The sequence below is a fragment of the Microtus oregoni genome, unplaced genomic scaffold (genome assembly GCF_018167655.1).
Source record: "Microtus oregoni isolate MIOR12 unplaced genomic scaffold, Mior012 000038F_ref0000394, whole genome shotgun sequence".
In the NCBI taxonomy this organism is placed as follows: domain Eukaryota; kingdom Metazoa; phylum Chordata; class Mammalia; order Rodentia; family Cricetidae; genus Microtus; species Microtus oregoni.
This window is the reverse complement of record NW_024543097.1, coordinates 24,712,824-24,736,373: the sequence shown is the minus strand read 5'-3', so window position 1 is coordinate 24,736,373 and position 23,550 is coordinate 24,712,824. Positions and strand designations below refer to the sequence as shown.

General features: G+C 48.4%; 1 protein-coding gene and 1 pseudogene across 1 annotated transcript in view; one reads left to right on the top strand and one right to left on the bottom strand.

Annotated features, from left to right (window-relative positions):
• Nucleotides 1-5,007: 5,007 nt before the first annotated feature.
• Nucleotides 5,008-5,662, bottom strand: LOC121433536 (annotated as a pseudogene).
• Nucleotides 5,663-15,742: 10,080 nt separating this feature from the next.
• The window catches only part of LOC121433334 (TRAF3-interacting protein 1), a 48,381-nt gene continuing 40,573 nt past the window's right edge, over nucleotides 15,743-23,550 (top strand). Inside the window, exons 1-5 of the mRNA XM_041631696.1 lie at nucleotides 15,743-15,954; nucleotides 19,674-19,742; nucleotides 21,423-21,584; nucleotides 22,813-22,950; nucleotides 23,044-23,460. Of these exons, the coding sequence (XP_041487630.1) occupies nucleotides 15,832-15,954; nucleotides 19,674-19,742; nucleotides 21,423-21,584; nucleotides 22,813-22,950; nucleotides 23,044-23,460 (909 nt within the window). The 5' untranslated portion in view covers nucleotides 15,743-15,831. The remainder of the gene's footprint in view (nucleotides 15,955-19,673; nucleotides 19,743-21,422; nucleotides 21,585-22,812; nucleotides 22,951-23,043; nucleotides 23,461-23,550) is intronic.

The window sequence follows — 23,550 nt, the reverse complement described above, 5'->3', positions numbered from 1 at the left end:
TGGCAACTCTCACCCTCTGGCTGGGGTTTCTCTAGCCAAAGTCACCTGAGTGATACCTTTGAGAGCCATGTCTGTTTATCCTAGATACCCAAGCCCGTCAGATGTATTGCCCAATGTGTGTGTGTGTGTGTGTGTGTGTGTGTGTGTGTGTGAGAGAGAGAGAGAGAGAGAGAGAGAGAGAGCGAGAGAGCGAGCAGGGGCCTCCATCTCCACTATCATTAAAAAACTGACCTATTTTCTCTAACAATGTTTCTGTAGCAGTCCTGTCCTTTGTTTGCTTTGTCCAGGAGCCCTGTGGCTGGTCTCCAGTTGTCCTGGGCGTGCTTTAGCTGCCTGGAGGAGTCTTTGCCTGTGGGAACAAAGCTTTGGTGTGACTCTCCAGTGACATCTCACCCTTTTTTCTTTCTAGAAAAATTTGAAGACTGTGGTTTCCTTTTTCAGGTTTCAACTTCTCTGCAGACATAAAGTCAACAGCGAACAATGGGAATTCTCTGAATGCATAGGCCCCAGCTGTTAATGGGTTCATTCTGGCCAGCTGGGAACCAGCTCCTGTCCCTGCCCTACCCCGACGCAATCACCGGGCAAACAGCAGGCTCACACTCAAGCCCAGCATAGCCCACATTCACTACTAGGAACTAATCAGGGTAGACCGGGCATTTGTTGGCGGAGAACCTTCTAAGTCTCAGCAAGTTGAATGCTTTGTTTGTTTGTAACATTTCATTACACTCAACAAAAACAGCCACTCCATGCTCCTCCTGTATGCGGACCCCCGAGACTCCCCAGAATGAACCTGGCCTCATTCAGCAGCTTCTTGCAGTGGTGCAGACCTGGTTTTTCCCCCCTTCAATCCCAGCATTATGCCCAGTATTATCTGTCCTAAATTTATAACAATTGCAAAGCTCATATAAAATATGTCCGTTTAGACTGAACAAAGAGAATGGCCTATATTGCTAAACAAACGTTGAGAAAACTTGCCTGGATCTCTGTCTCAGGAAAGACCAGAAATGGTCATGTCCTCCCCATCATGGGGTCATCTCAGGAATAATTTTCCAAATGGCCAAGGGTCAATAACTTCAGGAGAGCCTAGGTTTTGTGGCCATTACTATCCAGCCCCAGACTAGATCTGCCATCAGCTACTCACAAGATACTGATAAAAGCCTTGAGGCTCGGTGTTCTCCTCCACAAAACGGAATTCATACTGGCAGCTCCTTTAAAGGGTGTGTGTTTGCACGTGTGTTTGTGTGTCTGCATGAATGCAGGTGTGCATGTACATGTGTGTGTGTGCATATAGAGACCAGAAGTTGACACCAAGTGTCTTCCTCAATCACTCTCCATTTTGTCTAAGCAGGGTCTCTTGCTGACCCTGGAGTTCACCAGCTCAGCTAGTGGAGCTGGCTGGTTGGCACAGAGGACCCCCTACAGGAGGGCCACCACCCTTGCTTGGCGTTTATGTGGGTGCTTAGGATGCAAAGTCTGGCCTTCACCCCTGTGCAGCAAGAGCTTCATCCACTGAGTCATCTTTCCAGCCCTGATAAATACATAAAAAGCCGCCATGGTAAAGCACATAGTATGGAATTGAACAGCTTTTCTAGTTAAAACAATTTTTTAAAAATTACTTATTTATTCTTATTTTATGTGCATTGGTGTTTCGCTTGCAACTATGCCTGTGTCAGGACCCCTGGAACTGAGTTACAGACAGCTGTGAACTCACATGTGGGTGCTGGGATTTGAACGCATGTCCTCTGGAAGAGCAGCCAGTGCTCTTAACTGCTGAGCCATCTCTCCAGCCCCAAGCATTTTTGCTTTTAGGCACGCAGCGTTTTACACAACTGAGGTTCAGTGCCACCAGCTCAGAAGCAAACATTAACAGCATTGGCCCGTCGGGACAGCCCACATTCAAACCACACCCTTAGCCCAAGAGACAAGAAGTGGAATCTCATTATGATTTGATTTGCATTTCTTTCACATACCTATGTTTCTGTGTATGTGTGGGTGAGTATTTGCTCCATGACATGTGTGGAGGGCAGAGGTCAACTTTTTTTTTTTAAAGATTTATTTATTTATTATGTATACAACATTCCTTCCATGTTTGCTTGCATGCCAGAAGAGGGCACCAGATCTCATTATAGATGGCTGTGAGCCACCATGTGGTTGCTGGGAATTGAACTCAGGAGCTATGGAAGAGCAGTCAGTGCTCTTAACCAGAGGTCAACTTTTGAGAGTCAAGTTTTTCCTTTGTTGGCCCCTGTTGAGGTAAGGTCTGTCTTTCCTGTTTTTCTGCTGCTGTGCTGTATACTCCAGACTAGCTGGCCAAAGAGGCTCTGGGAGATTCTCCTTTCTCCACTTCCCATCTAGTCCTAGGAGTGTCGGGATGCATGCTACCACCTCTAGCTTTTTTTTTTTTTTTTTTGGTTTTTTTGAGACAGGGTTTCTCTGTGGCTTTGGAGCCTGTCCTGGAACTCACTCTGTAGACCAGGCTGGTCTCGAACTCACAGAGATCCGCCTGCCTCTGCCTCCCGAGTGCTGGGATTAAAGGCGTGCGCCACCATCGCCTGGCCACCTCTAGCTTTTTATGTAGGTCTCTGTGAACCAAACTCAGAATGTCAGGCTTGGGCTGGAGAGATGACTCAGCGGTTAAGAGTGCTGACTGCTCCTCCAGAGGGCCCAGGTTCAATTCTCAGCAACCACATGGTGGCTCTTGACCACCTACAGTGGGATCTGTTGCCCTTTTCTGTCTGATGCCTTCTTCTGGCATAAAGTTGTTCATGCAAATAGAGCACGCATATATATAATTTGTAATTGAAGAAAACATTGTCAGGCTTCACCGACTGATTGTATGGTTTACCCACTAAGTCCTCTCTCAGCCTCTGGACTTGCATTTATTTCTCCAGTTACCAGCACTGACCATCTGTCTTTAAACGACTTGGTCACTTGTAGATCTTCTTTGGAGAAAGGCTTGTTCTTATCCTTTGCCTGTTGTCAACTGGGGTCTTGTCTTGTCTTGTCCTGGGATTGTTCTGATGATTAAACGAGGCAGTTCCTTAAATGTTCATAGCGTGGCGTCCGGAGCACGGTGGCTACTGCTAGCCGGCAGTCAGCTCTAAAACTGCCTTGATGGGAAAAAAAACACCACTTGACAGAAAACAGAAGGCAGAACTTTCCAGCAGGCTCCTGCTCCTGCTCACGTCATAGGGACCACACACCACTCACTTGACATTTCCTGCTTCTCAAGGTTCTGGCTAGCACTACCTAGCTTGGCCTCTGCTGGGCAATACAGGGAAGCATGGCGTGTCAGCTTAGGGTCTGATTTGCCAGAGTCGGAACAGATAGGAACTTTTGAAACATGGTTAAACTTTGTAAATAGTCTGAAAATGCTTCAGCCTGCTCCTCTGCCCAGCACAGTATATACAATACACTTGATTTTGTTTGAATAAGAAAAAAAAAAAAAAAACGAGAGTAAACTAAAGGACTCTCGAGTTGCTTATCCTGGGAGGCTCATGGTGACTCCCACATTATCTGGCCCTGGGAGACTGCTTGCCCAGGAAGGATTTTAATGGCTCCTTTTAGATGGGGGCTGTGTCATCATCCTCACTTCCTGCTCCCTGAGGCTGCCCAAGCATCCCCGGCCTTACTGCTCTGGCCCACCTACCTGACTCATCTTCCTTTCCTTTTGCCTATGGTCTAGGCTGGGAGACTCCCCAACAAGCCTGCTTATCACCCTGGAAACACACTCAACATTCCCTTTCTCTAAAACTTGATTCTTGAAATCAAATCAGTATCATTGCAGATTGGAAACAACACTGGCGAAGATTCAGGAAACGCTCCCCACAGTATCCAGCATTGATGTAAACAGGGAGCTCTATCTAGGAAGGAAACCGGAGTTCCATCTTTTTCATGACTGGTGGCCATTTGAGAATGCTCAGTCTCCACAGTCAAGAGTTATCCCTCTTTTCAGGTCTGGAATCCAAATGGGAAGGCTCCTTTCTGCTTTGGTCCACTTTCATATGCAGCTGTGTGATCCATTCCGCTCCAGATCCCTGGGTCCTAGATGCAGTCCTGTGTGTTGTTTGCCTGGTCCCAGAGTACCAGCAACCCCTGACATACCATATCTATTCTCTGGGTGGACCCGGAAGGTCACGAAGAGATTCTGCTGTGACTTGACTCTAATCTTCTGCTGGAGTAGGAGAAGGGGCTGGGCTCTGGAATAGTCACAATCACCTTGCTGTCTTTGAGGAAAAGGAAGATTTCCGGTCTTGCCTAAGAGTGGGCCACCTGAAAAGGCCTGGCTCTTTGGAAGAATCAGGGACATTTGCCTAGATATTCTTTCTCTACCCAGTCAAAGGGCCCCATGGCTTCTCAGTTGAGAATGTGTGGAAATCCACTACCTAGGAATTAATTTTGGATTTGATTCTTTGCCAGTTCTGTTTTGCGGCAGCAAGTCTCTGTGCTGTCCTGAAGGTCTTCAGCCTCTGTTGGTCAGCTCAACAGAGCATGGGAGAGCAAAGTCCTTTCAAATAGTGGAGATGGTGCCCCCTGCTGGCAAGCCGCCGAACCTCGCTGCAAGGAAGGCTACCCTTCTTGGGCCTTAAGTCTTTTTTTTTTTTTTTTTTTTTTTCTGGTTGCCGTGCCCTTTATCGATGAACGTGAGCAGCTTTTGGTAATTAATTCTACCACGGAGACAACAGCCATGGATGACATAACACACTGGGACATGTCTTGAGCTGGAGAACTTAACAGGAGGGCAGAGTTTGCACTACACTTCCCAGGTGCCAGCTTTCCTCCCTGGGCAGCGTTCATGAGAAGCAGTTACTTCATGAAACAGAAGGAAGCAGTGTGATAGAGCTCTTGAGGCTGTTGGGCGAGCATCCGTCGGCCAAAGGAACAACCACAGTAGTGGAGTTAAGGCAAATATTTTCTCTTGCTACAGAGTCTCCATAGTTCTTAATGTGTTCCAACATGATTATACATGCTTTCAATTTAAAATGAAAATACAAACAAGTTTACAAATTACTACTGGACACTTAAAAATAAACTCTATGTCACTTTTCTTTTTGGCAGCACCAGCCTGAACTTTGCAATATTTCAGAAACTTCAGGTACATTACAGTCTTCTGAGAAAGGCCCAGTACTTCAGAATTCCCGGGGCGGCCAGAATACTTTTGGCTTCTTCCGCATCTCGCAAAGGGTTCTCTTCATATTCTTCTTTCAGCCACTGGCGATACTGGTTCACTTCATATTTCTCAAACTCCTGCAGCTGCCTTTGGAAGCCCAGGTTAGGATTGGCACAGGACCTCCCAGCTCGAACGGTGTGCAAGGCATCTTCCCAACCAAAGTCAGTGAGTGACTGTCATGATGTACGCGATCACCAGTGTCCACACTCCTGGAGACTCCAGCCAGGCAGTGCACAAGACAGCCCTCACCCTGGAGTCAGCACTCGTGAATGAACTTGATACTTTCTTTAAAATGTCTTGTCAGGTTTTGAGATGGTGAGTCTGCTGCTGGTATGCACAGGTATTTAACTCCCTCCATCATGGGCCTGGCACTGTCGTGCACAGAAAGAATGTGCGTCACCTTGTTCCTGCTCAATTGGTCTGCATCTCTTGCATCTTTGAAGTTGCCAATGAACAGGCCAGGCAGGATCTGGCTCATCCCACTCCCCATGGCTGTGCCGCGCTCGCCACTCCGCGCTCGAGCGGGCCTTAAGTCTTAACAGTCAGTTGTCCCTTTCTGAACCCTTGGTGGTGATTTAGCTCTCAAGCCTCATTTTAGAGTCTGCTTCCTGAGACAACTTTTGGGAGAAACTTCTGGAAACTAAGGTTTCATTTCACCAATTTTTTTTTTTAAATATAGGCTCCCTGGGGCTGTGGGACTGAGAAAAACAGCTTTGGTCAGGGCTCCCCAGAGAGGAGACTACAGAGGCCAACACTCCTGACAGCCGTGGAAGCAAGGGCTGTGATCTGAGGGGGTATCTGGTAACATGCCATAGGATCTGCCAGGCCTCTGTTCAGGACTTCCTCCCTCATTCCCTCCATCCAGCCAGCTGATTATGTCTAGGGTGTCCTGAGTAGACATCCAGGGTCTCAGTTGCCTCCTGGGAGCTGCATTCTGGCCAGAAGAGGCAGTATAGACCCTGAGAGAGCCAACACAGCAACGGAAGTGTCTGCTCAAGGCTGTCTATGTGGGGCCATGAGGTCAGCAGGGCCGAATCACAGGCATGTGGGAATGGCAGGTAGGGATATCCAGGCAAGAGAACTCCCTGTGGGCCTGGTAGCCGAGGTTCAGATGAGTCTGTGGAGGACATGGGAAGATAGGAAGGCCAAAGGCTCCCCATTGTGTCAGAGGCTCCCCAAGTCTTGGCATTAGCCTGAGGTGCGTCTTCTGATTCTTGCCTGCCAAGGCTTCTCTCTCCGGCAGACATCTCCAAGCGTCTGTGCCATGCCTGACCTGTGGGCCCTGTCCACACTTTTCTTTTCTGAAAGGGCAAATAGTGCTTGACTTTGGAGACCAGTCAGCTAGACTTTTATGGTGTTTGTTTAGGACTTAAGCACAAGGAGATTTTTTCCTTTTATCCATTATTTGAGAAATAGGATACATGCCTTTGTTCCTCCCTCCAGCAAAGTGCTAACATGATCTAGAATTACCCGGGAAGAGAGTGTCAGTTTGGGATTGTCTAAATTAGATAGTCCTTGGGCCTGTCTGTGGGGGAATTATCTTGATTCTGTTAATTGACATAGGAAGACCCAGCCCACTGTGTGTGGGGGCACAAGGGGGGGGGGCGCTGAGTGAATGAGGGTGGAGAAATGAGTTGCATGAGTTGTGCAGGCGCCTGTGTCTACTAATCCTTCTCTTTGCACTTGATTGTGATGAGTTGTAACCAGTTCTCTCATGCTCCTGTCCCTGCGACAGCCCTGCCATGGGAGACTGGAACCTGGAACCGGGAGCCAAATAAACCCTTTCTCCCTTGTGTTGCTTCCGTCAATGTAGTTTATCACAGCAATGGGAAAGAAACCAAGGCACGTGCTCTGCATGTGTCTAAGCTACTCCTTCAGATTCCCAGGCCCAGGGCCTCTCTCTCTCTCTGTCTCTTTCTGTCTCTCTCTGTCTTTCTCTGTCTCTCTCCTCTTGAGACAGAGTTTCCCTGTGAAACAATCCTGGCTGTCCCGGAACTCACTCTGTACACCAGGCTGGCCTCGAACTCACAGAGACCCATCCACCTGCCTCTGCCTCCTGAGTGCTGCAATTAGTCATGTGCCATCACCGCCCAGCCCAGGGCTTCTCACAGGAAAGACTCAGGTCGAGCTGCTGGGACCTGATCCTGCCTCAGGGAGGGGTTCTTTCAGGTTTCCACACAGGGTGAGATTGCAGGGTTCTCCCGAGCTTCTTAAGTACAAATCCTTCATGAGCTGCTAAGACGACTAGGGACTTGGAAGACTAGATTTGTCTGTCACTGCACAGCTGTCTCCCTAATTCCAGGCTCTCTCTCCAGTTCGGGGTAAACTTCAGTTCCAGATGTGATCGATAGAGAAGAAAGTCAACCAAAAATGAGAAATCAGGGTGTATAGATGTGTTTCCCACAAAGGCGTCCCAATTTTTTCCCAATGCTAACAGTTTCAAACTTTAAAAAATTGATAGTTACTATTTATTGAGGAATAGATGTAGATAATAATGAAGTATAAAAAAATTAAAACAACTATCCTATAAATCACAACATCTGGAAATAATCTCCGAGAAACCAGAACTACTGGAGTTTTTCATAGTCACCCACATACACACATGCACACACGCATGCACCCACACACATACACACATGCACGCATGCATGCATGCATACACATCATTACTGCCACATTATATAAGGACCATTGTTAACACTCCCTTTTTATTAAAACCATAGTAGACTTTTAAATTATAGTCAGATTATTAAGAACCCTTTGGAAGAACATCTCTAATCATAATCTAGTCACTATTCAACAAGGAGCCTGTGAGGGTTAATGCTATCACTGCCTTGGTTAGCTCTGTGGGGTTGTATTGTTTGTTATTGTCAACTTGACACAAGCTAGCGTCATCTAGGAAGAGGAAATCTTAGCTGAGAAAACATCTCCATCAGGCTGGCCTGTAAGCAAGTCTGTGGGGGGCAAGATCTTGCTTAACCATTGATATGAAAGTGCCACCCCTGGGCAGGTAGTATACAGAAGAAAGAAAGGTAACTGAGCCAGCCACAGGGAGCAAGTGGTAAACAGTACTCCTCCATGGCTTTGCTTCAGGTCCTTCCTCAGGTTCTCACCTTGGGCTCCTGCCATGACTTTCTTCAATGATGGACTTCCTCCCCAAGTTGCTTTTGGCCATGGCCTTTATCACAGCAGTAGAAAGCTAGGTAGGACAAGCTCTAAATCTACCTAAGAGACAAAATTGTGAGCACGTCCATCGGGAAGTTTCTAGATTAGGTGTCCCAAATGTGGGCAGCATCCTCCCACGGCCTAAGGTCCTGGGCTGAACAGAAAGGAAGATGGCAGCGAAGGTGCAGCATGCATTTCTCCCCGCATCCTGACTGTGGATACAGTGCGACCAGTTGCTTCTGGCTCCATGCCATCCTTGCCACGAGGGACTGGACCCTGCAAAAGTGAGCCAGTATAAACTCTTATGTTGCTTTTGACAGATGTTTTATGGCAGCAATGAAGGAAGCCAAAGTGCTTGTGTGTCTGAAGTGTTGAAGGTAGAAGGGACTGAGGATCAAACAAAGCAATTGGGCCTCTGCATCTATGCAATTTACTTTTTAGGGGCCACTGGGGAAGGCAAAAAGCAAGGGTCATGAGTATTGTCTTGCATTATTTCAATAAAACAAATACTTTGATGAAAATGATATAAGATAACAGGCTGGAGAGTTCAAGTATGGTCTACTTTTAAACAATATTTGTTATTATTATTATTATTATTTGGTTTTATGAGACAAGGCTTCTCTATAGCTTTGGAGACTTTCCTGGAACTTACTCTGTAGACCAGGCTGACCTTGAATTCACAGAAATCCACCTGTCTCTGAAAGACCCTACAGACCCCCTCCTCAAAACCCGCAGCTAGCATGCTCCCGGGGGAACGTCCTCTTTGCTTTAAAAAAAAAATTCTCTGGATCAGCAGCCAGCCTGCTCTTGTAAGAACATCCCATGTGCTTGAGAGAGCAGGATGTCTATGAGATAGGAAGACTGCAGGGCAGGATGTCAATAAGATAAGACATCAACAAAGCAGGTTGACTGCAAAACAGGATATCTATGAGATAGGAACAGTCATGCCCACCCTCCCCCCCCCCCCCGCCTCATTCCGATAACCACGCTTTTGCTTTTGTAAACTTGCTTTTTGCTCTTCCCTATAAAAAGCCCGCTCTCCAGTTGGCAGGTGCGCAAGTCCTCCGAAAGACTTTGCTGCCTGCAGGTACCTGTGTTTACTCAATAAACCTCTTGCTAATTGCATCCTGTGGTCTGGACTCAGAGTGTCCTGGTTCTGGGGACTTCATTGGAGGAAAAGGTCCTCTCTGAGGGTCTTTCAGTCTCTACCTCTTGAGAGCTGGGATTAAAGGTGTGCACCACTACCGACTGGCCTATTATTTTTTAAAGTTATTTATTTATTATTTATACAACATTCTGCCTCCATGCATGCCTGCACGCTAGAAGAGGGCACCAGATCTCATTATAGATGGCTGTGAGCCACCATGTGGTTTCTGGCAATTAAACTCAGGACCTCTGGAAGAGCAACCAGTGGTCTTAACCTCTAAGCCATCTCTCCAGCCCCTATTTTTATTATTTTTAATTATAGTGGATGTGTGTGTCTTCAGGTGGGTGTGTACACATGAGTTCAGGTACTTGTGGAGGCCAGAGGTGTTTAATCCCCCAGACTTGGAATTACAGACTATTATGAGCTACCTAACATAGGTGCTGGGAACTAAACTGAGGTCCTCTGGAAATACAACTAATGATCTTAACCCCGAGCCATCTCTCCAGTTCAAACATGATCTACTTTTGATGCTCAAAAGATGGGCAAGGATGTATCCATATGAAGATAAGGAATACAGAAAGTCTGGGCTCTTGCTGGCCAAGGCTGACTCATGACCCAAGAGTCCAGTGGAGGTAGGATCACAGCCTGGGTTGCTATGCCAACAGACCTATGTCTCCTAGGCTGCACATAAACTTCTGCTGATCAGCCCATGAGCTGTTTGTTTGCCATCCATCTCCTCCTCTGACTTCCACAATGAACATGTGAACAGAGACAGCCATTGTGGCCTCGGAACATGATCCGGAAAATGGAAAGAGTGATCCCTCCACTGGCAGGTTTGGGCAGGTCTCAGAGGCCAAGTATGCATGGGCCCGGACACACAGCAAGGGCCAAATAAACAGCGAGCATTTATTATACCGTATTCATTCATGTGGGATGCATGGCACAATATCTGAGTTCCCAAATGCATGGACAGTGTGTCCTGTCCTAAGCTCTGAGCTCCTTAAGGGCTGGGCCAGGTTCCTGGCAAAGTCTCACTCTGTGTCCTGGGGCAGGTAGGTTTGGCTTCGCGGAACTTGCTGCTCTTCCATTGTCAATAGCCAGTGAGCCCCACGGGCTAGCTGTAGACCAAAGACCATGGGCCACACAGAACTTATTGGGGCGCGCTAGCCTAAAGAGGTTGGGACAGCCTGCACCATGTGTTTGGGGGCTCAGTTTTGTAAGCTAGACATCTAAAGTTAAAATGTTGATGGGGTTGGTTTTGTTCCAAGGAGTTTCTCCTTGGTTTGTATATGTTTGCATTATTCTTGTGACCTTACGTGATCATCACTCTGTGAGTGAGTGTGTCTGTCTGTCTGTCTGTCTGTGTCTTAACCTCTTCTTAAGAGCACACCAGTCAGATTGGATTTGAATTCAGGTTCACACTAGTGACCATTTAGTTATAAATCAACTCGTTAAAGTTCCTGTTTCCAAACTGAGTCATCTTCCAAGGTGCTGGGGACTTGAGCATGGGATTTAGAAGGATGCAATTCAGCCCATAAGACAAGTTTGGTTGTGACAGAAAGCAACTGGGGATTATGTCATTAAAAAGGAACGATGAGAGGCTGGAAAGAGGGGTCAGAGGTTAAACAGCACTGGTTACTCTTCCAGAGGACCCAGTTTTAATTCCTGGCCTCCACATGGTGGATCACAACTGTCTGTAACTTCAATTCCAGGGGACCCCAAGCTCTCTCTGACCTCCGTGGGCACTGCACACACATGGTGCACAGACATACATGCAGGCAAACATTCAAATACACAAAGTAAAAATAAATAAATCTTTTGAAAAGGGGGATGGCGAACAAACTCTTCTATAGAGCCAGACACCCCTAGGGAGTGCTGGTGAGGAGGACTGGAGCAAAGAAGATGCTGTTGGTGGGAATGTAAAGTGGTAAGGCCATTGTAGAAAGCAGTGTGCCCTTGAAAATCTGAAAGAGAACTACCCCATCTGACCTAGCTGTCCCATTTTGGGTGTATATCTAAAGCAAGGGAAATCCGTGTCTTATAGAACTACCTGCATCCCCAAGTATATTGCAGCATTGTTCAAGATATGGAATCAGGGCTGGGTATTCAGCTTGATTGCTGACTTCGTATGCACAAATCCAGATCCCCGGTACACATAAACACCAGGAGTGGAGGCATACTCTGGTAATCTAGTACTTGGGAGGTGGGGGCAGAAGATCAGGAGTTCCAGGTCATTCTCAGCTCCATAGTGATTTTGAGGACAGCCGGAGGAACATGAGAGCCTGTCTAACAAAAACAAAAACTAAACTAAACTAAACTGGAAAATCCATGGGCTTCAGAGATGGCTCAGGGATTAAGAGTACTTACTGCACTTTAGAGAACCCATGTTTGGTTCCCAGGACCCATATCAAGTGGCCCACAATCACCTGGATTCCAGCTTCAGGGAGACTGATGGCCTCTCCTAGCCTCTGTAGGCTCCTGTATACACAAGTCCCAAACACACACAGAAGCATAAATCAATAATAAGTGAAAACAACGTATAACCATCCGAGGTTCGCTTCTGTTGCTGTGACAAATACACAAATCCAGTGCAGCTTTGGGATAGGAAGGTTTTACTTGGCTCACGATTCTGGATCACAGTCCAACATCAAGGGAAGTTGAGGCAGGAGCCTGAAGGCAGGCCTGGCTGCTATCCAGTAAAGTATTTCCTCTAATCAGGGAAGTCAGAGCCAAGGAAATGTGGCAGGAATTACAAAAGATATTGCTGGCAGGCAGGCCATGATCAACCTTTTCTTTCTTTCCCCGGTTTTATATATATGTATGTCTCTCTATGTAGTCCTGGATGTCCTGGAGCTCGCCATATAACCAGGGAGCCTTGAACTCACAGGAATCCTCCTGCTTCTGCCTCCCTCCCAAGTACTGGGATCAAAGGTGTGAGCAACCACATCTGGCTCAGCTAGCTTTCTTATACAGCCTAGGACAGTTTTGCCTACACTGGGTTGGTCTATACTGCATCAATCAATCATCAAGAGAATTCCACATAGACCCACAGGCCAATCTGATCTAGGGAGTTCCTCAATTGAGGTTCCCTTTGTAATTATTGTAGGTTGTATCAACTTTACAATTAAAGCTAACTAGGATATTAATCAACCTAAGTAGCTATTGATAGATGAATGGATAAGCCAGATATAATATACACAGAGGAATATTCTGCCATAAAACAAGGAAACCAACAATGAGTATAAGCCTAGAGGGCATTATGTTAAGTAAAATAGCCAGGCACAGAGGACAAATGCCACATGCTCTCACTCACATGTAGAATTTAAAGTTGAACTCAGAGAATGAGAGAGAGTGAAGGGTACTGGTAGGGGCTGTATGAGTTGGCTGACTTTCAGCTGCACAGGGTGAAAAGACACTTCATGTTTACAGTATAGTGGCTATGGATCATAACAACACATTGCTTACCCAATTCCTGCTGAGAGACTAGATCTTAAATAGTCTCATTATAAAATGAAACACATTGGAGGCAATGACACAATAATAACCTAAATTTAAACATTTTACCATATATACAAATATCAAAATGTCATATTGTATGCAACAAAGTTATATGACTTATATTTGTGAATTATACCCTAGTAAAGGAAAGAAATATAAACGCATAAATGACATAGTAAAGACTAAAGCAAATATACAAACTATACCTTGCTTTGAGAGGGAGGTGGATGGCAGGAGCGTAAGTAGGGGCTTCCTGAGTCACCTGCAAAGCCTTCCTAGTCCTCTTGTTCTGCGGTGCTGGCCATGGAACCTGGAGCCTCACACACGCTAGGATTTACCGCTGAGCTGCCTCCATTCCTACACATCAGTTTCCCTAGGAAGGCTGGGAGCTTGCTCCTACCTGGCTCCTCCTCTTCAGAAGTGGGCAGGGCTTGTGATACCCCCAGATTCGCTTTCCTAGTGGGGCTTTTGACCCTAACTCTGTGTGCCCACAAAGGAGAGCTTTCCCGCTCCCTGAAGAGAAGCTGTGGTCAGCAGAGCTTAAAGGTGTCGGGAAACTGGGATGATTATTAGTTCAGAGGCCTTTGGGGGTGATGGGACCCAGACCCCAACCCTGTCAAAGTCCTGAAAACCTCCAGACAATGCCTCTCCCTGGTTCCCTCCCTCACTGTGCCTCTGTCCAGCTTCCACCAGACTGACAGGAGGCTCAGCAATGGAGGTGCCAGCATCTGGGGCTGGATGTTAGTAGTGGGTTCCTTGCTTTGTACTCCTGACCGAAGGAGTGGAGAGAGCAATGACAGGAGAGGCTTACCTCCTGTGGGGAGGTGCCTGCTGCTGCCATGTGCTCTGCTCCATGAACATGCTTTGGGTGCCACAACCAGGGCTTGCAGGCTTAGAGAACAAACTGCAGGCTATTCAGTTTTGAATTGCAAGTAAAAGAATGGAAAGACCATCTGCCATAACTTTATGGTAAAGACTGTTTTATCTGTGATTTAGATGGAGTCAACATCTTGTCTTGTATCTATCGGCAAGGCTTGTCTGCCCTCAGCATGATTCCTGCTCTTTACCCTGGTACCCAAATCTAGGCACTTCCACAAACCTGACCCACATCCTGGGTTCTTGGCATCCTCAGGTCTTTGTCTCAGGGAATGTTTGCCTCCCAGCTGGGGGAGGTAGCCACTTTGCTTTTGTGGCTTCTCTTTCCTGGGGTGACTCACAGCCATGGTTATCTCATTCATTGCCTCAGAAACTGCTCACTTTGAAAGCCTCCCCTGCCAGTCTTTTGTGTTAGAAACCTTTTCTTTGCTGTTCTTTTTCCCTAAGTAGTTACCTTTTTCATGAATGACTCTTCACTGTTCTCTGGCATATCTTGGGGATGGGGGGATTTAGGCTAGTGGCCCTACTCAAGGCTCCAGGTTGGCCTCTGCGTTCTTTCCCTGGGGAGGCTCTGGATCTAGAGATCTTTCTTGAAGTTGGGAATAGGTGGTTACATCTTCTTGGGCCTGCTTTCTCTGTGACCCGAATGTTGTCCAAGCTCTCACCAGTACAGAGGGGTGGGATGGACTAGCAGCTCTGGAAGATGGAACTATACTCTTCAAAGGCTACCACATGGTTGCCTCCCCTAGGTCAGTTCTCAGAGGGGTTGGTTGACAATACTTCCCTGTCCTGGATCCTCTCAGAGACTTTGAACTTAAGTGGGTTGGAGGCTCCTTGGTGGCTAGCGCTTCCAAAGAAACCCTGAACTCTGGACCTCCACAGGGCCTCTTGGCTCCATTTACTCTCCTGCACTCTACAGGCTGAGAGAGGATCAGACATCACCTTCCCTTTGTATGGCCTAGGACCCAGGTCCTCAGTAAACTCCAAAGGTCGGCGGTATCTTTAATTTACCCCTTTGTGTATGTGGGTCTGTTCTCAGGGACAGTGTTTAGAGAGAGGACCTCTGCTTTCTGAATTCTGCCCACCTGGAGACCAACTCGATCTGGGGTTCAGGATTGAGAGTTCTCTTAAAGAGTTTCTAGCCGCCCTGATGTGGCCATGGTAGGCAGATTAGGGACAACGTCCTAGCTGGGGTTCCTTCAATCTGGGAGGAGGAGGAACTCCAGATCTCAGACACAGCGGCATCTGATTCTCATGAGGCATCTGGGAGGATCACCACCCGTGAGAACCACAGGCTTCTCTCCTACATCGCCTGGGGCCGGGGGCGGGGGCGGGGGCAGGGGCAGGGGCGGAAGGCTGCAGCGTCCTCCTTTAAGGACCTAGCCACTTCACAGCTTTGGGCCAGCTCTGGCGAACTAAGTGCACAGAAAATGTGGAAGGACACAGTTTCCCCACATGCCTTCCTTTGGCAGCATTTTCAAGATTACCCAAGGCAGAGGGTGCTGGGTAGGGAACCGGAATGAAGGGATGAAGGGAGCCAAATCCGTTCTCCAGGTTAATGTGAAGTGTTATTTTCCTGGTGGGTGTTACTTTAAACATGTCTCTTCCTACGCTTTCTTTAGAAACGTTCGCTCCTTTTTCACACAGAATAGCCGGGTCTCTGGGCAGCGATGTGCAGCTCCCTGGGGTGCGTGGGGCGGGCGGGGCAGCTCTGGTTCAAGCCTCCACCGAGGCCGAGCGCTTGTCCTCCTGTTTAGCTAGAGAGGCCGGAGGGGTTGGGCCGGGCCGGCGCGCGTCCGTTGCCAAGGCCGCGCGGCCCTAGAGACCGGGCGTGAGTGGCGCGCGCAAGCGCGGTGGCGAGCTGCGGTGCACTGTGGGATGGGAGACCGGCGCGCCGGGACGGCGGGCATCTCGGGGCACCGGGCGGAGGCGCGGCGCGCGAGGAGGGGTGCGGGTGGTCGCGGGCGCCAGCGCCATGAACGCGGCAGTGGTGCGGCGGACGCAGGAGGCTCTGGGCAAGGTGATCCGGAGGCCGCCGCTCACCGAGAAGCTGCTGAACAAGCCGCCGTTCCGCTACCTGCACGACATTATCACTGAGGTGGGCGCGGGCTTGGGTGCGGGTCAAGTCAGGCTCAGGTCGAGGTGGGGTGAGGGAAGGGATAGAGCGCGGGACTGGACGAGGGCGGGGGTAGGGTGCCGGACCGGTTAAGGGTCAGGGTAAGTGTGGGACGGGTTGAGGCTTTGGGGTAGGGTGTGGGACTGGGTGAGGGTCGGGGTGAAGGTTAGAGTTGGGTGCGGGACGAAGTGAGTGTCCGGGTGGGGTGAGAGTCGGGGTGGGATGCGGGTCTGAATAGGATGCGGGTTGAGGTGAGGGTCAGAATAAGGGTCGAGTTCAGGTAGAGTGAGGGTCGGGGTAGGGTGACAATCAGGGCTCAGGTGGAAGTGAAGATCAGTCTCGGGGTGCAGATCTAGACTGAGGTGAGTGAGGGGAGGCCCCAGGTGCTGGTGGAATGAGAGTGGGGTGAGGGTGGAGATGCAGGTCCAGGTGAGGGTCAGGGTTGGGCTTCAGTTGGAGTCAGGGTAGCATAGAGGATGCTCGTCAGTGTGAGGGTCAGGACTGGTTGCAGGTTCGGGTTGGGTTGGAGGGTCAATGCCAGGCGCGGGTCTGAGGCCTGGGTCTGGGGCCAGGCTGATGGGGAGGGTGCTGAATCCAGGGTCTAGGGTTGGTTGTAGGTTTGGAGGGCCAGGCTTGGCTGGTTACAGGCCAGGTTGTGGGCCCGGACCAAGGTGAGGGTCCAGGCTAGAGGCTGGATCAAGTGGTCTGTGTGGAGATCTAAGGGTCAGGGTTAGGGTCTGGAGTTCAGAGTCAAGCTGTAAGTTACGGGTTGCTGGGGCCAGAAGCTGAGACTGGGATTGGGGGTGGAGGCCAGGAACATACATACATACATACATACATACATACATCAGTATGTGGGGCTGAGCCCTGGAACAGGTCTGGGGCTCAGGGTCAGGGTGCTGTTAGGAGCTGGAGTGTATGCTGGAGGCCTGGAATTGGGTTCTGCTTATAGTTGAGTATAAGGTAGGGTGGAGGTCCTTGTCTGGGGCCCAAGTGAGAGCTTGACTAGGGCCGTGGTGCCTTCCATTTTGGAGACTCAGGCCTACAAGGTCTTGGGACCTGCCTTACTTTGCCACCTCTTACAAGGAGGCTTCTGGGATCCCCCAAAAACACTCAGATTTTTTCTTCCCACTTACCATTGTGTCTCTTTAGAGCATGTCTCCCATTTGTTAGCGAATCTCCTGGGAGCTACCCTGGATGAGGTACCTAGCATTGTACAACAGACAATTGTGTGGAGTCTGTCAGGGCTCCTGGTAGCTCCAGAGCATCGCTGCAGGGGTTGAGCACAATTGGCATGGTCCACAGGGTACTCTGGAACTTGGGGTGTTGTTGGGACTTACTAGTCAGTCTCCAGAGCTCAAGGTCTCCCCTGGTGTTGTCCCTCCTCCTCTCAGCTGGTTGAGCATCTTTGTCCACCCTTTGCTTGACTCATTTTGGCCCTCCTACCATAGCTTGTAATGGGTGCTGTGGAGGAACAGGGCCCTGTCTGTTAGCAGTCTTAGGTGTGCCCAGGAATACTCTAGAATCTACTCACATCCTGAGGAACCCCGTTGGCTGGTCAAAGGGACTGGCTGTGGGAGCCCTGGGAAGCAGGCAGTTGCTGCCCTCCAACACGAAGGAGGCAGTCTGGCACCGGCCCATCACAGTGGAGAGACTGCCAAACCTGTGCTTTTTTTCTGCACTGTCAGCCCATGACTTTCTGAGTGCACCTCATCCTGAAGTCACTCAGGAATGGAGTGGGGCTGGTGGGAGAGAGGGAGGGAGAAGCAGAAGAGATGTGCAGGAAGACAGATAAGGTGTGAGGTGCTTTTCTTCTAGACTTTTCTGGATCCAGTAGTGAAGCCAGTATGTTCTGGTATAAAGATAAGTATACTAGCTGTTGCCTCCTTGTCAGAGTTGCCCTACTTGGAAATATTTTCAGATCCCAGGTAGAAAGCCTCCTGGTAGGTTCTTTTTTTTTTTTTTTTTTTTTTTTTTGATTTTTCGAGACAGGGTTTCTCCGTAGCTTTTGGTTCCTGTCCTGGAACTAGCTCTTGTAGACCAGACTGGCCTCGAACTCACAGAGATCCGCCTGCCTCTGCCTCCCGAGTGCTGGGATTAAAGGCGTGCGCCACCACCGCCCGGCTCCTGGTAGGTTCTTTTCTCTCCCTGAATATCACATTCAAGTCACCTTCATGGGTTAGCTGCGGCTAGCTGGCTGTTTCTTCATTAAGTAAGCCTCTTAATGGATGTCTCTTGTCACAGTTACTGCTCACAGTTTAAACTGCCATTGTCCTGAGGGTGGTCCCCATGCCAGCTACCTTTGCTAAACCTTAGATCAGGATGCCCTGGTGGTCCCCATGCCAGCTACCTTCGCTAAACCTTAGATTAGGATGCCGTGATGGTCCCCATGCCAGCTATTGTCTCTAAACCTTAGAGCAGGATGCCCTGGTGGTCTTCATGCCAGCTATTGTCTCTAAACCTTAGATTAGGATACCCTGGTGGCCTTCATGCCAGCTATTGTCTCTAAACCTTAGATTAGGATACCCTGGTGGTCCCCATGCCAGCTGTTATCTCTAAACCTTAGAGCAGGATGCTCTGGTGGTCCATGTGCCTGCTATCTTCTCAAAATGACCTGGCACAAGCCCAGCCCAGCAGAGTAGTGACTCTCCTGTAGTTTGTTCTGAGATGGACTCTTCCAGATTAATTAATAACTAGTACGATGCAGCCAAAGTAGCTGTAGCCCCATCCCAGAGGAGGAGGTGGCATTCACATGGGGCTGTCTTGCTGCCGATGTTTTTAAGCCTGCCTCCTGGTAACGTGGTTACTGTGTACCATTTGCCTGGTCATACGAGTCCTTACTGATCACCACATTCACATTCCTGATGGCTTTTTATTTTTTTACTTTTGTTTTAAATGCTGTTGCTGCCTGTCTTACTGACTGTCTAGTAACTTACCCCTCCGAGAACCCAGGACTCTAGCCAGATGTAGGGGCACAGAGGAACAGAAAATCATAGTGCTTTGCTAGAGGTAACTAGGTTATAGGTTACTTGTTGGGAGGGGCACGATAGGGAGAGAACACATGTGATTGGATGGAGGAACGCTCCATGGTGTTAAGAAATGACAGACTGTCTGGAACTGGTTTTAGATACCCAGGCTAAGTAGCTGCTTTCTGGAGTTCATTCCACCAGTGTGTTCTAAGTGCCCTGGCGAAGGTTTGTGTGGTCAGGTCCTCTACTATATAAAAGCTCTTTGTGTCTCCTTGAGTGCTTTGGTTTGTGGTCTCAAGTTGCTGCAAAGAGACTGGAGTCAGGCCTGCTGTGACCGTGGCCTCAGGCTCCTGCCATCCCTCTTAACTTTGGTCCCTCTGATAGAACCTGTCAGCCTGGACTTGGTGGTTGTTTTCTTTTGTTTAGTGTGTACATTCAAGCTCTTCCTTGTCAGTCTCTGGCCCCAGTGGGATGATCCCTGGTACCTCTTGGTCTCCCTTCCCAGTACCAGCTCAGCGTTAATAGTCTTTGCTGTCTCTTTAACTGACTGTTCTCTGAAGCCTGGGCCCCGAATTTAGTAGGTGTCAAACCTTTGTTGAGGAAGGGGATGAGGCAGTTAGAGCTGTAGGTGTGACTGGGTTCTTACCTCTCCTGGGAGTAGGATTCAGTGGGTGAGTCAGTGCAGGGGCTGTCCAGTGAGATGCATATGATGGTTCCTTCTGCCTTCTGCAGGTGATCAGGATAACTGGCTTCATGAAGGGCCTCTATACAGATGCTGAGATGAAGTCAGACAACGTCAAGGTAGGTTCTACTGTGAGTTCCTTTTCTCCACACCCTTGCCTTCAGGAGTAGAGCATGTTTTCCAAGCTGCACACCACTATACAGTTTGATGGGTAGAACACAAGGCTGATTTTGAGTTATGTATACTTCTCTTGTTTCATTTTCTCATTCGTGATAACAGTATGCTATGCTAAATTGATCTTCTGAAAAGCAGAATTTGGGGCTGAAGAGAGAACTCAGTTGGTTAAGGGCTGGCCATGCAAGCATGCAGACTGCAGTTATATCCCCCAGAACCCGTGTGAAAAGCTGGGTATGTATATTGGAATCCCAGAGCTGGAGAGGTGCTTGGTGACCAAGTAGCCTAGGAAAATAAGTGAGCTTTAGGATCTCAACACACCAAATAGATATATCCTGAAGAATAAATGACATCCGAGGTTGATCTCTGGCCTCCGTATGCACGCACACACTTGCGCTTGTACAACAGCCCCAACATTTATACCCTCATGTCTGTGCACATACACATCTATGCACGCACAGGAAGAAAACAATTACAGCCAGCTTTGCTGATGCATAGCTATAATCCCAGCACTCAGGTACTGAGTCAGGAGGACCGCTGCAAGTTCAAGGCCAGCATGACTACATAGTGAGTACACACAAGGCAAGGCTACAGCAAGACCCTATTCCAAAACATAGAAGTAAAGCAAAGCAGACTCAGTCGCCAGACATGGTGGGGTACATCTGCTTTCCTAGCATTTGGGTGGCTGAGATGAAACATGAGTTCGAAGCTAGCCTGGGCCACACAGGCCATATCTCTAAAACAAACAAAAGACCCAAAACAGATGGAGTGTTTTCTAGGTTAATGCTAGCCCATTAATGGCACCGAAAGCTTGAATGAGTAGATTTTGTTGTAAACAATGAAAGTTCATAAAAGATTATAAAAAAATCAGAAATCCTGAATTTGTCATCCATCTAAAAATAGTTTTTCATGTAAAGAGGAGGCATTCTGTGCCTATTGAATATACCGAGGGTAGTACAGATGCCTCAAAGTATTTATTTCAAAATCGAAGTTTTACTTTAAAATATCTTTTGAAAATTTCATATATTTTTTTTTTGGTTTTTCAAGACAGGGTTTCTCTGTAGCTTTGGAGCCTGTCCTGGAACTCCCTTTGTAGACCAGGCTGGCCTCGAACTCACAGAGATCTGCCTGCCTCTGCCTCCCAAGTGCTGGGATTACAGGCGTGCACCACCACCGCCCGGCTGAAAATTTCATATATTTTTACAGAGTATTTTGTTCATATCTGTTTACCGCTGCCTCCCTCCTGCTCCCCTGGTGTTCCCTACATTCCTTCCCTCCCAAGTTCATGGCTTCCTTTTTAAGGGAAAAAAAAACCCAAAAACTTCTGTGTGTGTGTGTGTGTGCACATGTGTGCGTGCGTGTGTGTGCGTGTGTGTATGTGCACGTGTGTGTGTGTGTGTGTGTGCATGTGGTTAATGTGTGAGCGCAATGCCTGTGGAGTCCAGAATAGGATGTGAGATCATTTGGAGCCAGAGTTACAGGTGGTTATGAGCCACCTGATGTGGGTGCTGGGAACTGAAACTTGGGTCCTCTGTAACAACTCTATACTCTTTCAATTACTGAGTCATTTCTCTAGCCCTAAAGTATTTATTTTAATATTTGTCTCTTACATGGAAATATTTCAGGATAAAGATGCAAAAATTAGCTTCCTACAGAAGGCCATAGATGTGGTCATGATGGTCTCAGGAGAACCCTTGGCAGCAAAACCAGCTCGAATCGTGGCTGGGCATGAACCTGAGAGAACCAATGAGTTGCTTCAGTTGATTGGCAAGTGCTGCCTCAACAAGGTAGGTGGAAGCCTGCCTCTGGGAGCCTTCCTGGTAGGCAGCGTGTCCTAGACTGGTCGAGCTGGTGGGAAAGCTTTCCTCGTCCATGCTTGTAGAGCAGGTAGAGCAGCTGTGTGAGTGAGCAGGTCCTGTGCTGCTCTCTCTGGTTATTTGGGAATTGGTTGGCGGGACAGAAAAGTCCGCCTACAGAGAGCTCTCCAGTACCCTGGATGACTGGGAGGGCTGCAGAAGCCAGAATCTGTGTTTGATGACACTTGAGGTAGCTTTCTGTTGTGTCAAATCCAAGTGGCAACCGTCCTGGTCGTCATGCATTTGAGTGTGTGAATGCATTAGTGCTCTAGTTTGAATACATTAGTGATGTGTGGTGTCACTGTCACTAAGCTTCGTTTGCGAAACTAACATTCTATGCCCATCAGGTAAGAATGTACTCTCCTGTTCCTCCTACCTCAGTTGTCCCCTGTGTCACCACAAGTGTGACTGTCCATGTCCCTCATGGATGTGGTAGTATTTGTCCTTTCAGTAGCATGGCGTCCTCAGAGTTTACCCACTGTATATCGGGGTCAGTTTTCTTCCCACTTAGTTAGCAATACTCTGCTCTGTGGATAGACTACATTGTTTGTCCACTCGTCTGTCAAGGGACATCTTTGTCGCTCCCACTTTCTGCCTGTCACAAACAGTGTCTCCCTGGGCACAGATTGGAGCTGTCTCTTTAGACCAACTTTTTTTTTTTTTTTTTTTTTTTTCTGTAAACCGGGAGGGTGGTGGCCAGGTCATGCTGATTATTCTGTGTCTGACTGTGAGGAGCCCCTCATTGTCTTCTGGAGGATGGCACTCTCTGCATCTCCAGTGACTCACAGGCTCTACTTTTCCCTCGTTGTTCTTAGAATTTACATCTTTTGTTTTGTAATAACTGTACTAATAGATGTGTGGGGATTAGATCCTGGGATTCTGTTTGAAGACATTTGTAGTGCTGTGTGGGTTACTGCAGCCACACATAGTTCACACTCACAGTCCGGGTCGAGGGGCGGCAGAATTATTAGCTTGGGTGTCCTTAGTAGTGGCTGTCAAATGGGGGGCTTTGTCACTACCGTTTTATGTTTTATCCTCCAAATGTCCTTTATGGCGGTAGCGGGAAGAAAATCTGTCTGATGAGCTGTCCTTGAGTGCTCCATTTTCATTGGTTGTCCGTGCTGACATCATTTTCCCCTTCCCTGGCATGGCCAACAAGCTCTCCAGTGATGAGGCAGTGAAGAGAGTCTTAGCTGGGGAGAAGGGAGACTCGAGAGGACGGGCCGTACGGACCTCCAAAGCACCCGAGTCTGACAACAAGGGCGTGAAGGAAGAAGAGTCCAGAACTCATAAAGAGGTGAGTGGTAGGCGGCGCATCTTCGAAACAGCAGGTCTTCATAGTTTAAGTAAAATGTGAAAATGACGTATGTGTCCATACGCTTTTCTTCAGGACAAAAGGAACTCTGAGGTGAAGGAGAGAAGCACAAGCGCAGAGCACAAGCAGAAGGAGGAACTGAAGGACGAAAACAAACCACGGGAGAAGGAGAGGGACAAGGAGAAGGCCAAGGAGCCTGACAGAGACCGACACAGAGACTCTGACAAGGACAGAAACAGAGAAGGAGAACGGGAGAAAGCCAGAACACGGGCCAAGCAGGACAGGGACAGAAGCAACAAAGACCGGGACAGAGAAGCCGAAAGGGACAAGGAGAGAGACAGGAGGAGTGAGGGCGGGAAAGAAAAAGAGAGGCTGAAGGACCGAGACCGCGACAAGGGGAAAGACCGGGAACGGCGGAAAACGAAGAACGGGGAGCATTCCCGGGACCATGACAGGGAGAAAAGCAGAGATCCAGACAAGCCAGAGAGAAAGGCATGGCCATGATTGCGACTTCCTTTTTGATGTGTTATTATTTTTATGATTATGTATGTGCTTGAATGAGTGCATGGGCACCATGTATAT